The 15,304-nt window shown below is 38.7% G+C and overlaps 1 protein-coding gene across 2 annotated transcripts in view; it reads left to right on the forward strand.

Annotated features, from left to right (window-relative positions):
* Positions 1-15,304, forward strand: part of kifap3b (kinesin-associated protein 3b) — a 53,250-nt gene that overhangs the window by 12,253 nt on the left and 25,693 nt on the right. For both annotated transcript variants that reach the window (XR_014030779.1, XM_081374448.1), the window contains exons 3-13: positions 4,857-5,058; positions 5,494-5,625; positions 5,733-5,884; positions 6,070-6,131; positions 6,631-6,772; positions 7,008-7,107; positions 8,504-8,628; positions 8,725-8,823; positions 8,912-9,090; positions 11,385-11,547; positions 14,315-14,415. Coding sequence is in view for 1 of the 2 variants with exons in the window: in XM_081374448.1 (XP_081230574.1) it covers positions 4,857-5,058; positions 5,494-5,625; positions 5,733-5,884; positions 6,070-6,131; positions 6,631-6,772; positions 7,008-7,107; positions 8,504-8,628; positions 8,725-8,823; positions 8,912-9,090; positions 11,385-11,547; positions 14,315-14,415 (1,457 nt within the window). In the remaining variant the exon portion in view is untranslated. The remainder of the gene's footprint in view (positions 1-4,856; positions 5,059-5,493; positions 5,626-5,732; positions 5,885-6,069; positions 6,132-6,630; positions 6,773-7,007; positions 7,108-8,503; positions 8,629-8,724; positions 8,824-8,911; positions 9,091-11,384; positions 11,548-14,314; positions 14,416-15,304) is intronic.

Consider the following 15,304-nt stretch of genomic DNA (forward strand, 5'->3'; position numbering starts at 1 on the left):
ATGCAAAAGCCTCTAAGTGCCATCTGAAATTTTCTTCTAGAATGATCATTTTTATCAAGCTCGTATATTTAAGTTAAATAATTTCACTTAAATGGCAATGCAAATTACCTATTAATTGTCATTAAAGTGAAATTACTGAACTTAGATATACAAGCTTTATAAAAATGATCATTCTAGAAGAAAATTTCAGATGGCACTTAGAGGCTTTTGCAACTGAACTCTTCACACACATATATATATATATATATATATATATATATATATATATATATATATATATATATATATATATAGAACATTATTGCAGGTATAAAAGCATTTGACACTTAAAATGACCCCAAATAAAAAAAACATACATAATTACATAATCCAAAACAGCTTGGACACTTTTTATCCCTGCAAATACTGAGAGCCAATGTATTTTTCTTCAACAGAGGCCTAATTCACTTTCAGATACAATGACTCTTCAGATAGAAAAACTCTTTTGTTTTAACTTTTCTACAGTCACAATGGAAGTGCTTCTTTTCCTCAAGGAGTTCCTCCAGAGTCATTTATAAGGTTTCATATTTTCCACCCTGCGTGTCCAGGACATTTACAGTTGGCGTCAGAATATCAGTTGGTCTGAGGGGAGGCACTTTGAAGTGTTTGTGGTATCACCACATCTGCGGGCAAGATGTGCGCCCAGCAGGGAGGGGGTGTCGGGGGGTTGTTGGATATTGCCTGTCTTCTCCCACATCATGTGACAATGAACAACATTCCTTAACTCTTTCTGGAGCAGGCGCACATTGTGAAACTCTTCCCATCTTCATTCCACATCAGCGCCGACATAAATCTCTTTTAAACAGAACTATGATCAGTGGCCATGTTTGTTCTTCTGATTAATGATGAACGTGGCTGAGATGCTTATAATGCTCAAGGGGAGCCTCCATGCTAAGCAGTCCTTCAGTTAATTGGTTTCAGAAGGTTACAGTGAAATGTGTCCTTGAAGAATTACATTTAACAGTGATTTTGATATAAAAAGCAAAGAGACATTCTAAATTGATGGTATAATGTTTGGTGTGGTGGTGTAGTACGAGGGCTCCCGTGTTTGATCTCATATTGCTCTGTTACCTTATGCATATTATTGGTGTCAGACGTGGCATGCCACTCACCTACGGGTCGTACAAGGCATGTGCGTAAAACATGAGAGGGAAGCCAGAAGACCGAACGAGTGTCAAAGTAGCTTCTGAAGTGTAATGACTTCTGAAGTGAGTGTAAAGACCCTGAAGGTCACACAGTAGTTTGAGAAATGTTCCCTCAATGTTCTGGGCACAATTTTAACAAGATCTGCCAATAATTAAGTTGCTCTGTTTTAATAAAAACTATTTTCTTTCCATTTAGGATCAGTATCCCAATGTTTTTTCAATCTGTAAAAACGGTAAAATCACTAAATATAGCTAAATGCCTTATTGACGCAGATTGTCAACTGTAAAATCGCACTGTTATGAACTCCTGAAACAAACAAGCTTGCTTGTAAATGTAGGGCAGCACCAATCCAGTCAGCCCACTGGCACCACACACATCCCACAGTCTGACACATGAAAGTACCTTCAGCTCAATTACAACAGAACCACAGGACAGCAATTTCATCAACAGTTCAGTCTGCAATAACCGTAACAGCCGCACCGCAGTCATTTTCACATTTGTGACCCTGGATCACAAAACCAGTCACAAGTCACACGGGTATATTTGTGGCAATAGCCAACAATACATTGTATCGGTCAGAATTATCGATTTTTATTTTATGCCAAAAATCATGAGGATATTAAGTAAAGATCATGTTCCATGAAGATATTTAGTAAATTTCCTACCGTAAATATATAAAACATTTATTTTTGTGAGTGAATGCTGCACAATCGCGAACATAAATGGACGACTTTAAAGGCGATTTTTCTCAATGTTTTGATTTTTTTGCATCCTCAGATTCCAGATTTTCAAATAGTTGTCTCTCGACCAAGTATTGTCATATCCTAACAAACCATACATCAATGGAAAGCTTATTTATTCAGCAAAAAATTTACCCATGTGACTGGTTTTGTGGTCCAGGGTCACATTTCATTGATTGTGCTGCCAGAATGCCAAACGGGCCGCCTTTTTCATAAGCTCTCGAGCTCTTCTGCGTTTCTCACAGACTGCAGTGGAGCCATTTGTAGCCATTATTAAAGTCATATTTCACAGCTTTGCCTGTAAATCACCCCGAAATGTTTCAAATTAGTTGGATTACTGTTTTACTTTGCTGTTACTGCTGCAGTGCGTGCTAGACAGCTCTTATGTGTCAGAGGGTGGTTTGCAGGGTGGGCCGGGAAAACGAGCATCGTGTTTCGTGGTGGGACAAAAATGTGCTATAGCAAACAAGCGTAAGCAGAGCGGGCACTCTATGTGTTGTTATAGCATTATATACGATGAATCTTCAACAACATCAGCAGCCAGTGAAATCTTTAATAGTATAGCCCTGACTGTGATGCATCTGGATGAAAAGAAAAAGTTTCACGTGAGTGCAACGTTAAACCTGAAAATATCCCTAAAAGAAAAATGCTGGCCAGCTTTCAAGGGCTGACTGGACCGGTGCATGGATCCAACTGGATGATTCATTATGAGATATGAAAACATTTAATTATGGTAAACCGGTTTTGGGTAATGTTATGACTCACATGCGTGAGCCAGTGTAGATCATTATAGTATAGTATAACTGGTAAAGGTCACTAGACTGAATCCGTGGGAACTCATGCAGAGAGTATATCCGCTGCCCTGTGCTATAGGCCGCTGAGTTTAGGAACACCGCTATATAAAGGCCACCCAATGCTGTTGATATTGCTTTCACTAGTCCCAAACATTATGGATTCTCTCACTCTTTTAAAACGTAACACGTTTTTTAAACGTAGATTGTGTAATCTATTGGTGTTCACTGTTGAAATTAAGAGCTCATCATCAGCATAAAAGATACGAATGGCTGATGTTTATGGTACAGCATATTTTTATATTGCGCAGAAGATATTATAAACATCTGGTGACTTGTTTTTGGAACACTGTCATCTAGTCAGAGCAAAACTTGTGAAACTAACGGGGAAACTCCTCATTTAAAAGTTTTTTCTAAACATTCACCTATGCGTTTGGATTACTTGCCAGGAAAAACAAATCTATCGTCCTATTTTGGAGTGAAAAACAGAGCTAGAAAAATCAGCAGGATATATGAATTCTGCTGCTAGATAGCTGTGAAATCAGCAATGTCAACAAACATATCACTGCTCACTGAATATAAACCCATCCATAAGATCAGCCAGAACACATAGCCAACATGACACACAAGCAAAGCCACAAAGGAAAATTATAAAAATGGTCAAAAAGTTTATTTTATGAATGTACTTATTTATACTTTTAGAAGTCCTACACCCTTAAATTGAATGAATCATTATAATTTAATCTTTATATATTACTCTCAAAAAAGACCAGCTCAACTCATACCGTTAGAGTCAATCATATTCTCTGCAGATATAGTCTAACTGCTTTTACTTATGCATAAATTTGATTACATTCCCTACTATAAAAACACATCTCTAAATAAATTTCTTGCATATAACCACTGCCACAGACAGTCCATAATTTCCAATAAAATGCATGTTTGTTGTCTTATGGAAACATGAAATTTGTTCAACTTACAGTATAACTTGACAAAATTGTTTGCTTTGTATTTTATTGTACCTAGGGAAATTTTGAGTGGACATGATAAGCATTTCAACATCAAAATAACCAGAGCCGGACAGTAACGGAGTACATTTACTTGAGTACAGTACTTAAGTACAATTTTGAGGGATCTGTACTTTACTCGAGTATCATTTTTGGGGAGTAGCCTACTCATGACTTTACTCAAGTACATTTGAGAGGCAAATATTGTACTCTTTACTCCACCACATTTCTATCCATTACCGTGAGTACCCGTTACTTACCGTTACCCGAAAAAAGAAAAATCTCGGAAACCCCCAATTTGTTGTTTCCCTCTCAAACGTGATTGGATTGTGCAGGCGCCACTGATTGGGACAGCCTATCAGCAATCACCTTCAGCTTTCCGCCAAAGTCAACTCCATGGTCAGATTTAGATAAGAGATGAAACCATGGATGAAACAATGGATGAAGACGCAGCAGGTCCATCCCGGGAATGTGCCAACACGTGGCCCCACCTCGCCAGACTATTTCAATTTTCTGAACAAGTTAATGATAGTTTTCGCTTCAAGTGTTTGCTGTGTTAACCATTGTAAGCACTGTGACAGTAGTAATGCAATATTTAGAAAATGTACTCTTGTACTCTTGATACTCAAGTACTTTTAAAAACAAGTACTTCAGTAGGCTACTTTTACTTAAGTAGACATCTGACTGTAGTACTTTTACTTGTAGGCTACTTGAGTAAAATTTAGCAAGGGGTATACTTTTACTCAAGTAATGAAGCTGTGTACTCTGTCCGCCTCTGAAAATAACCATACACATCCATAACACCATCACAGGTATATGGAAAATAAGAAGGCATCACTGATCCAGATTTGGCACAAGCAGTTTTTTTTTTAATCTGGTCAACTATTTATTTACATTTAGGCTATTTATTTTAATGAATTAGGCTAATGAATGTGTGTGTGTGTGTGTGTGTGTGTGTGTGTGTGTGTGTGTGTGTGTGTGTGTGTGTGTGTATCAAATGACATGTGGGTAAAAATACTGCATATTATTGAGAGACCCATTTTAAGTTTTAATTTCCAACGACGCAAAAAGTGAAAATTAACTGTAAGACCATGGTTATTTGGAAACTCCCTGCTATTCCTCCCGTCCTACAGATGGCGGCCGCGCTCAGTTCAGGCTTCTGTCCCCCCGACTCGCCCCATCAGACGTGAGTGTGACAGCGGATCAGTGCAGTGCGGATGAACGATGCTTTGATTCTCATTCATGTCAACAGTCTGAAGAGCAGCCAAACCAACGTCTCGCACTTTCACATGAACGGGATAAAATGCAGCCGGACGATTCGCAGTATTTGCAGCGGTAAACATTACATTTAACCTAAACGTACATTGCAGTATGACAGCGTTATGTTAGTACGATTATGACCATGTATTAAGGGAGAGACACTGCATATAATCCGTGTATACTATATATTATTAATCTGGGTATTTAACGTTACTCCTGCTGGTTTTATTTCCAAGCTAATTAGTTCATTATAATTTCTATAGTCATAGTGTAAATCTGGGTCAAATTCATCCGCTCCACTTGCAGATGGGCGTGGCCTACTGTCACCATCCCGTTGTGATGCCAGTGTCTCCAATCTGCTCATATTTTGGGCGCGTCCCGAGTGAGCTGCACCTATGATACACGCTCTTGTTCTCTTTAGGCTTGACAGCTCACTAGGGTTTGAGACACTGCCAATGTTTATTGCAACTCACTGTCACATCCAATCTTGATCTCTCCTGTGTCTATTAGGAAATGTAGGATTGGTGATATAGATGTGCATCCCACAGAAAAGGCTCTAGTGGTGTATTATGAGGTGGAAGCATCCATTTTAGGAGAGTCGGGCAATGCCAGGCATGAGGAAAAGAAGGAATGCCAGAAAATGTAAGCAGAGATAAGCTGTGTGTGTATGCACACTCTCTGTACATTCTCTATTCTGGTTATTACATTTCATTCAACTTTTTGTGTGTGTGTCTATGTTTGTTCTTTAGCATCCGGCTGAGGAGTCTGAATTCCAGCACTGATATTTCCTCCCTGGCCAGGAAGGTGGTGGAAGAGTGTAAAATCATTCATCCATCAAAACTGGCGGAGGTGGAGCATCTGCTGCTGTATTTAAAGAACCGAAAGAAGCCCAGCAGTAAATGTAAATCCCTCTTAAAATTCCCTTTTGTAAACAATAAAAAGTTTTTTTTATATAAGTTCTTTTATATGAGCAACTCACAATCTTGTTGATTTTAGTAGTGTTTTTTTTTTTTTTTTTTTTTTTTTATATCAAATATGACATTTTAATGGTGATGGCATTTGTTGTTTCATGTTGTCTGTCCTTAGCGGAGAAGAAGGAAAAGAAACCACCAAAACCCAGAGAACTCCTGCCGTTTGAAGGGATGGAAGTACGCCTTGTTTCCCACCCAAACACATTTGAAGTTTTATGTAATTAGGTCTGACAAAGTGAATATATTAACACATGTGATTACTTAAAAATGGTAAATGCTGCTTATTTTGAATGCCGTTTATCTAATTTGACATGATAACTGATTCATTCTGTTCTGTGTGATTTTTTTTTTTTTTTACCTACTAATGGAACAAACCTTTCCAATTTGTATATAAACTAAACCCTGATGGGGTGTCTAGCAAAAGTAAAGTCATTTACAGTCTTTGAATGGTGTAATTCAATCAACAATGAAGCTCAACAAATAAAATATCACACACAACCTCCTTGATAGAAATGTTAATGTCAATAAAGGACTGCATCTTTACATAACAGTCCTATTATTTAGTTTCCTGAATGTTTTAACTGTGACAAACTTAAATATTTTAGTTGATTGACAGCCATAGTTTTAACTGAAGTTGATGTATTCCCAATTTTCCATAATCCTTTTTTTTTTTCAGGTTGAGGAGGATGCCAATATTAATAAAATCGATGAATACATAGAGCTGTTGTATGAGAGCATCCCAGAGAAGATCAGAGGGTCCACTCTGATCCTCCATTTGGCCCGTAACCCTGATAACCTGGAGGAGCTCCTACACAATGGTACTAAATTAACTTCCTCAATTCACTGTCAACAGTATTATTATTCTATAACAAACTTCCGTCTCAAAACATATGAAAAATCATGAACTGCCACGCAACAGCAGCAATTTTAGCGGTTTTGACTTCTCTTGCAATATATTTTTTATTTTTGTGGTGGAGTGTGTGTGGGATTAATCTGTATCAGCGATCATTATCCAGTTGTTTGTGAGTTTGTGATGTGTTAAATGTTTTTCAGAGACAGCACTTGGAGCTCTGGCCCGGGTATTGAGAGAGGACTGGAAACACAGTGTGGAGTTAGCAACTATTATCGTCTACGTCTTCTTTTGCTTCTCAAGGTACGCAATTCCTTTACAGCTCTTTTTGTCCTTTTGTCAACAGCCATACTCATTTTGTTGTGGTGCTTTAAAGAGAATAGAATAGAATAGACACTGGTCAAGGAGGATTTTAGCATGCGGATAATCATGCTGATGTTTAAAGGGATAGTTCACCCAAAAATTGAAAATTCAGTTACTCACCTTCAAGTTGTTCCAAACCTATATGAGTTTCTTTCTTCTGTGAAACAAAAGAAGATATTTTGAAGAATGTGGTTAACCAAACAGTTGTTGGGGCACCATTGACTTCCATTGTATTATTTTTTTTTTTACATACTATGGAAGTCATTGGTGCCCCACAACTGTTTAGTTACAAACATTCTCCAAAATATCTTCTTTTGTGTTCAGCAGAAGAAAGAAACGTATAGGTTTGGAACAACTTGAGGGTGAGCGAATGATGGCAGAATATTAATTTTTTCAGTGAACTATCCCTTTAAAGTGTTGTCAGCATGGTGAACTCTCTGAGAGGTGAAAAAACCACTGCAAATAACAAATCCATTGCTTCACAATTTATATTTTTAAACAGTTACTTTAAATCACCTACTCTGAGCATTTTTCCTGTTATGATCAGATCATGATCTTTAAGTGTCTGTTTGTGGGGACATTAGATATTATTGTGTGGTATAATTCATAGATATTTGGCCTATTTATTTGTTGAATCTGTTAGTTACACTATTTAAGGGCTGCATATTTGCCTAATGTTGGCCTATGAATACATTCAGATGGATATCATTATCCATTTTGTCCCATCTCACTGTTTTTTTATCTTGCTGTCTTTTAAGTAAAGTAAAAAAAAAAAAAATCTTACTGAGTTTTGAGAGAGGTATTTTGGAGGATATATTATGTTACCTTCACTTTTAATCTTTTATTTTAAGAAGCAGATTGCATAACATATATCATTCTGATATAGCTCTTGTATAAGGTTGAAAGCCTTAAGAAAACCATGATATGTTCTCAAAACATCTTTAGTGGCTGCAGATCAGGTTACTGCTTTCACTGAGATAGCTGTCAGCATTTATTTGAGCTATGAAAGACTGTGTTCTCATTTGAAGGTTTTCCTTGGCTCTCATTTTCAGATGGCTAATGTGGAAATTTCTTTCCACAAGCTAGAATGACTTTGACGTTTGAAGGATGTATTTGAAATGTATGATGAGTTGTTTGGCCCGATCTTTCAGTTCTGTTTATGTACTAATCAGGACTAGAGTAAGAAATTCATCTGGCACGTCCGTCTCGGTGTCTCTGCATACCAGCCATTGTCTAGTTCTCAGATTGTATCGCATGCATCAGTGTCTGGCTGAATGTGCCAGTAGAGGTCGAAGGAGGACAGACCCTCACGACTCGTGTTGTGTTCTTCCTGCAGTTTCTCTCAGTTCCACGGGCTCATCACGCACTATAAGATCGGCGCGCTGTGCATGAACATCATCGAACACGAGCTGAAGAAATATGACCTGTGGCAGGATGAGTTAGAGAAGAAGAGCAAGGCTTATATCCTTTTTGTCAATCACTTTTTAATCAAAAAGTAAAAAATTAATCACTAAATTAACATGTTAAATGAACTAGATTATTCCTTAACATATCCACGTGATGAGGACCCCGACAACCAGAGCTTGCGTAAGGAGCACGAGAAAACCCTAAAGAAATACCAAAGCCTCCTGGTCAAACAGGAGCAGCTGCTGCGAGGTACAGGAAGTGAATTTTTTTCATTAAAAACATGAAATCATTCATTAAGGTTTGTTTATATGTTCCTCTTCCCTCCCTATGGCTCTAGTTGCGTTCTACCTGCTGTTGAACCTGTCTGAGGACACCCGCACAGAGCTCAAGATGAGGAACAAGAATATTGTGCACCTGCTGGTCAAGTCTCTAGAGAGGGAGAACGAGGAGCTGCTGGTGCTGGTGGTCTCCTTCCTCAAAAAGCTCAGCATCTTCTTGGAGAACAAGAATGACATGGTAAAAACCCTCATCTATTACCTTTTGTAATTCTGATCTCACAATGTACTTTGGCGGTGTATCCGTGCCGTTGTCCGTATTCGTGCCTGTATCCGCTGGTATACTTGCCGATGGCGGTGTTCGTATCTGTGCCGGTGCCTGTATCCGTGCTGGTGTCCAGAACTGTGCCGGTGTCCGTATCTGTGCCGGTGTCCGTATCTGTGCCGGTGTCCGTATCTGTGCCGGTGTCCGTATCTGTGCCGGTGTCCGTATCTGTGCCTGTGTTCGTATCTGTGCCTGTGTTCGTATCTGTGCCGGTGTCCGTATCTGTGCCGGTGTCCGTATCTGTGCCTGTGTTCGTATCTGTGCCGGTGTCCGTATCTGTGCCGGTGTCCGTATCTGTGCCTGTGTTCGTATCTGTGCCGGTGTCCGTATCTGTGCCGGTGTCCGTGTCCGTATCTGTGCCGGTGTCCGTATCTGTGCCTGTGTTCGTATCTGTGCCGGTGTCCGTAACTGTGCCGGTGTCCGTATCTGTGCCTGTGTTCGTATCTGTGCCGGTGTCCGTATCTGTGCCGGTGTCCGTATCTGTGCCGGTGTCCGTATCTGTGCCTGTGTTCGTATCTGTGCCGGTGTCCGTAACTGTGCCGGTGTCCGTATCTGTGCCTGTGTTCGTATCTGTGCCGGTGTCCGTAACTGTGCCGGTGTCCGTATCTGTGCCTGTGTTCGTATCTGTGCCGGTGTCCGTATCTGTGCCGGTGTCCGTAACTGTGCCGGTGTCCGTATCTGTGCCGGTGTCCGTATCTGTGCCGGTGTCCGTAACTGTGCCGATATCCGTTACTGTGCCGGTGTCCGTATCTGTGCCGGTGTCCGTATCTGTGCCTGTGTTCGTATCTGTGCCGGTGTCCGTAACTGTGCCTGTGTTCGTATCTGTGCCGGTGCCTGTATCCGTGCTTGTGTCCGTAACTGTGCCGGTGTCCGTAACTGTGCCGGTGTCCGTATCTGTGCCGGTGTCCGTATCTGTGCCGGTGTCCGTAACTGTGCCGGTGTCCGTATCTGTGCCGGTGTCCGTAACTGTGCCAATATCCGTAACTGTGCCGGTGTCCGTATCCGTGCCGGTGTCCGTATCTGTGCCGGTGTCCTTAACTGTGCCGGAGACTGCAGCCTCTAGCATCTGTCGCTAGAGCGTCTATTGAGATCAGAGGAGTGAGGTTTACCCGCACAGCAACTACTAGCCTCCGTTACAATGGCACCAAGCACAAAAACACAATCAGTAAAATATTATCTTATTATCAACAAAACTGTGAAAATATCGATCGAGACATATTTTGTCAATATTGCACACCCCCTAATGCATGGTATTAATTTTGATTTCTTCGGGTCTTAAAAAGGTCTTAAAAAGCCTTAAATTTTACTTTAAAAAATGTGCAGAAACCCTGTCTGAGAACTTTAATTGTAGCTTTAATAATGTATAATTTATACAGTGAAGTCTATGTGTTTTATTTTCATATTTGTTCATTTAAATTTTTTTTTGTAATTTTTTACAAAAAAAAATGTATTTCCTGGCTACAAATTAACTTGCTATTACATCAGCACATTTTACTAATTCGTTCCTTCGTTTTCACGATATAATCATTTGTTCTACTAAATTGTGCACACAATATAATAATTTGTTCCCTCGTTTTACTAAATCGTGCACATAATAATTCGTTCCCTCGTTTTACTTAATCATGCGCACAATAAAATAATATTTCTCTTTTTTTTACTTAATCGTGCACACAATATAATAATTTGTTCCCTCGCTTTACTAAATCTGAGCCACGTTGTAATAATTTGTTCCCTTGATTTAGTTAAATCAATGAAACAAATTATTTATATAGTGTGCACGATTTACTTAAAACAAGGGAATGAATTAGTCAGTTGTGGCCATGATATACAGTATATATTTTGTCCTGCTTGTCCTACTCTGCTCCACTGTCAGTCCACCTGGAATCAATCTACTCTGGCTATGAATGTGCATTTATCAAGACAGAAGTTGTTTTTATTCTTGTATCCCTTAACCAAATCCTTGTTGTAGATAAAAGAAATGAACTATTGGTTTTGAAAATCTTTCATCATGTACGTACATAAAAACACATGTTGGACAAAAAATTCTGGCTGTTGTAGGAACAACTGAGAAAAGAAGATGATTCTGTTTGTTTCTCCAGACTAAGCGATTTTCAAAGGGAAAAGCTTGTTTAAATAATTTCATGTAGTTGTTTCTTTCGACATCTAATTTAAAATGTATTACGTGTACTTCACTTGTGCGTTTGTAATAGGCAGAGATGGACACGGTGGAGAAGCTGGCTCGTCTGGTTCCATGTGAACATGAAGACATGATGAACGTCACACTGCGACTCCTCCACAACCTCTCCTTTGACACGGGCCTGCGCACCAAGATGGTGCATGTGGGTTTACTGCCCAAACTCACTACTCTGCTGGGTAACTCTCTTACCTTTCTTACAAATGAGATTGGACCATTGTTCCACTGTAATTGAATTGCACAGCAAAGTTGTTCTTTTTTTTTTTTACATTTTCACACATTTTAATGCCAAGGACTTTGCATCGGATATAGTTCCACAGTAGTTTCACAAGAGATATTGCCTAAAACCCTCAGTGAGAAACTCTGTAGAAATAATAACTCACTAAAGCTGCATCTATTTAATCAGACATACAGTAAAAACAGTAATATTATAAAATATTCTTACAATTAAAACAGCTGATTTGTATTTTAATATATTTTAAACTATAATTTATTCCTTTGATGGCAAAGCTGAAATTCCAGTCTTCAGTGTCACATGATCCTTCAGAAATCATTCTAATATGCTGATTTGCTGCTCAAGAAACATTTCTCAATGTTGAAAACAGTTGAATAACATTTATTTAAAACTGAAATCTTTTTAACATTATTAATGTCTTGCTGTCACTTTTGATCAGTTTAATACATCCATGCTTTATAAAAGTATTCCTTTCTTTAAAAAAAAAAAAAAAACATCTTATAGTGGAGTGGCTAAGTGATATAATCGTTCAGTTTATGAAGCGTGAAAATTGGCATGAGCAGTCTCCATGGGTCATTTGACAAGAAAATTGTCCGAGCCACTTGAAATTTCAAGATTTTTCATTTTTCAAGATGGCCGACACCTTATTGGAGCAGTTAAGTGATATAGTGGTTTATTTAGTGATACAAGCATGAAAATTGGCATGAGCAGTCTCTGATGGTCACTAGACAATAAGCCACCCACAGCTACTTGAAATTTCAAGATGGCGGCCATTTTTCAAGATGGCCGACACCTTAGTGGAGCAGTTAAGTGATATAGTGGTTTATTTGGTGATACAAACATGAAAATTGGCATGAGCGGTCTCTGATGGTCACTAGACAATAAGCCACCCACAGCTACTTGAAATTTCAAGATGGCGGCCATTTTTCAAGATTTTTCATGCAAGCAATTTTCATGCTTGTATCACCAACTAAATGATTTCTTAAGCCTAATTGCTCCACTAAGGTGGTGGCCATCTTGAAAAATGGCCGCCATCTTGAAATTTCAAGTAGCTGTAGGTGGCTTATTGTCAAGTGACCCACAGAGACTGCTCATGCCAATTTTCATGCTTGTATCACCAAATAAACCACTATATCACTTAACTGCTCCACTAAGGTGTCGGCCATCTTGAAAAATGGCCGCCATCTTGAAATTTCAAGTGGCTCGGACAATTTTCTTGTCAAGTGACCCATGGAGACTGCTCATGCCAATTTTCACGCTTGTATCATAAACTGAACGATTCTGCCAAACATAAGCACTTAGCCGCTCCACTATTACTGACCCAAAAGTTTTGAACGGTAATAAGTTAACTTTGACTGCCCTAAAAATACATTTTGTGAAATCTTTTTTTTTTCCTCTTTAATTTTTTTTTTTTGCTCACTTTTTCCTGCACAATCCCTGGACCTGTTTAAAAAATCCTGACAATCTCATCCAAGCCCAGAATGTTACGTTTTTAATGCAGTATATTAAGAATGAACAGGATAATATCATTTTCTTCTTTTCCATTTAAAATAAACCTCTTTGGCCCAGCAAGAAATTGGAGAAAACTTGTATGAGTGAGGTTAATGGACAAATTCTATTTGTAAAGTTTAGAATTAAAGTCATCTTTAGACATTATACACTCTTATCTTCAAACTAGAAAGATCTTTGAGCTATATGATCTACATCTGAATGATTTTCTGTACAAGCTAAAGAATATACAGTTACACTGAAAACAAAAACCTGCTTTGGCAGCTGCTGGTTCAAGTGCAGATGATGGAGGTTTGGCGTCAACCACAATATTTTGGGTAACTCGAGGCCAATCACATGCTGCTCTTTTGCTAACCAGCTCGGATGACACCTCCGCATCAAATGCTGCTTTGGAAATCATTTTCGTGATTACGTCTAAGGACTTAATTGCTGCACATTTTTTCACTGTGCCAGCCATTAACGCTCCACCAGTTAGGGGCGAGTTTAAGAGTCTACCTAGCTGGTGTAGTAAAGCCCGTCCGTGTCCTCCTACTCTCGTTGAGGTGTGGCAGCGACGTGGGTCATCTGTGTCTGCAGACACTAACGAGAAGCACATGTTCCAGCCACTGAGGGCCCGCCCAAGACGGCCCTCGCTTATTAATGCCACTAAAATATATGCCTCCTCCTGTGTCCCCAATTAAACAAACTAAGCAAACCTCTTCTCTCCTTTTCTTTACCTACTCGGCTTTCCCTCACTTTTTTCTCCCCAGCGGTCACATCTGCTTCTAATCGCCGATGTGATAATGTGTTCTAGGGTGTCTCGGGTCCCGACTGCCATGGTTGGACTTATAATGACTGATTATACCATTGATCTATCCGAGTGTTTCCTATCTCACAGGGGAGTATCAGCATTAGGGAGGAAGAGTAGGAGGGAGTAAAGTGTTATTAATGAGAGTGTTTGTAGGGAGAAGTGTGAGTGTTTGGGTTGTGTGTGTATCTGTGCTCTCTCTCTCTCTCCCATGGAATGAGTTTGGATCGTGATAGCATACACCACATGCTCTTATCTCCAATCTCTATGATAAATAACTCGTTCTCAGCACGAGCCAGTATAAATACATTATGTAACTGACCACGACTGATCAATTTAGATAGCGCTTTAAAAGTTTACACACGTTGTGAATCTCTCTGAATGATTTTTTTTTCCTCTCCTTTTTTTTCTGTAGGTGATGACATGCACAAGCACGTAGCGATGCGCATCCTGTACCACATCAGCATTGATGACAAATCTAAATCCATGTTCGCGTATACTGACTGCATCCCTCAGGTCTGAGTCTTCTCACTCTTATTCATTAGTCTGTTGATTATTTCCTAAATTAATTAGGGTAACACTTTATTTTACAATGTCCTTGTTACACGTTACATGTTGCTACTATAGTAATAACAGTACATTATGCATAATTACATGCAACTAACCCTAAAACACACCCTAGTCTTAACCATAAATAAACTTATTCTAAGAACATGTAGTTAATTAATTTTACTCAGTACTTTTAAATGTATAATTACAATAATTGTATAACTATTATACAACTGTATAATTGTAACAAGGACACTTTTTAATAAAGTGTAACCTTAATTAGATATTCTCAAACTTGCCCGATATTAAGGTTAAAAGTATATAATATTAATATTAAAAGTAATACAAATGTAGCAATACAGTTTAAATGACTAAATAAATTATATTAAATAATAATATTAAGCAAAACCTAAAAAAAATTAAGTGAAATGAACAGGTTCTAGCAGGACATAGACACCATTTCCTTCTCTTATCATAGTAGCACGTTACATGTAATCAGACAAATTTTTTCAGTAATGAAAAGTAATGCATTTTAATGTATTATAATAATTGTTACTTGTGTTAACTAATCAGTTGTAGTTGACTTAAACCCTAATTGACCTGCTTAAACGGTTTTGATCCATATGATTGGCATCTGTTTGATTGACAGGCATATTGCAGTTAAATACTAGTGTGATGGAGGCATTTAATTGTTAGGGGCAAAAACTAAATGCTCATGTTTTTTTGCATTTCTAAAGTGCCATTACTGACGGAGGTTCTCCATGCACAGTGCAAAGTGCGGATTACAAATTCATTGTTTATCATTTTCATTATCAAGCAAATTATTAGCAATTAATTTGTGGATTCTAAAAGCTGT

The sequence above is a fragment of the Scardinius erythrophthalmus genome, assembly GCF_964197995.2.
Source record: "Scardinius erythrophthalmus genome assembly, chromosome: 9".
NCBI lineage: Eukaryota > Metazoa > Chordata > Actinopteri > Cypriniformes > Leuciscidae > Scardinius > Scardinius erythrophthalmus.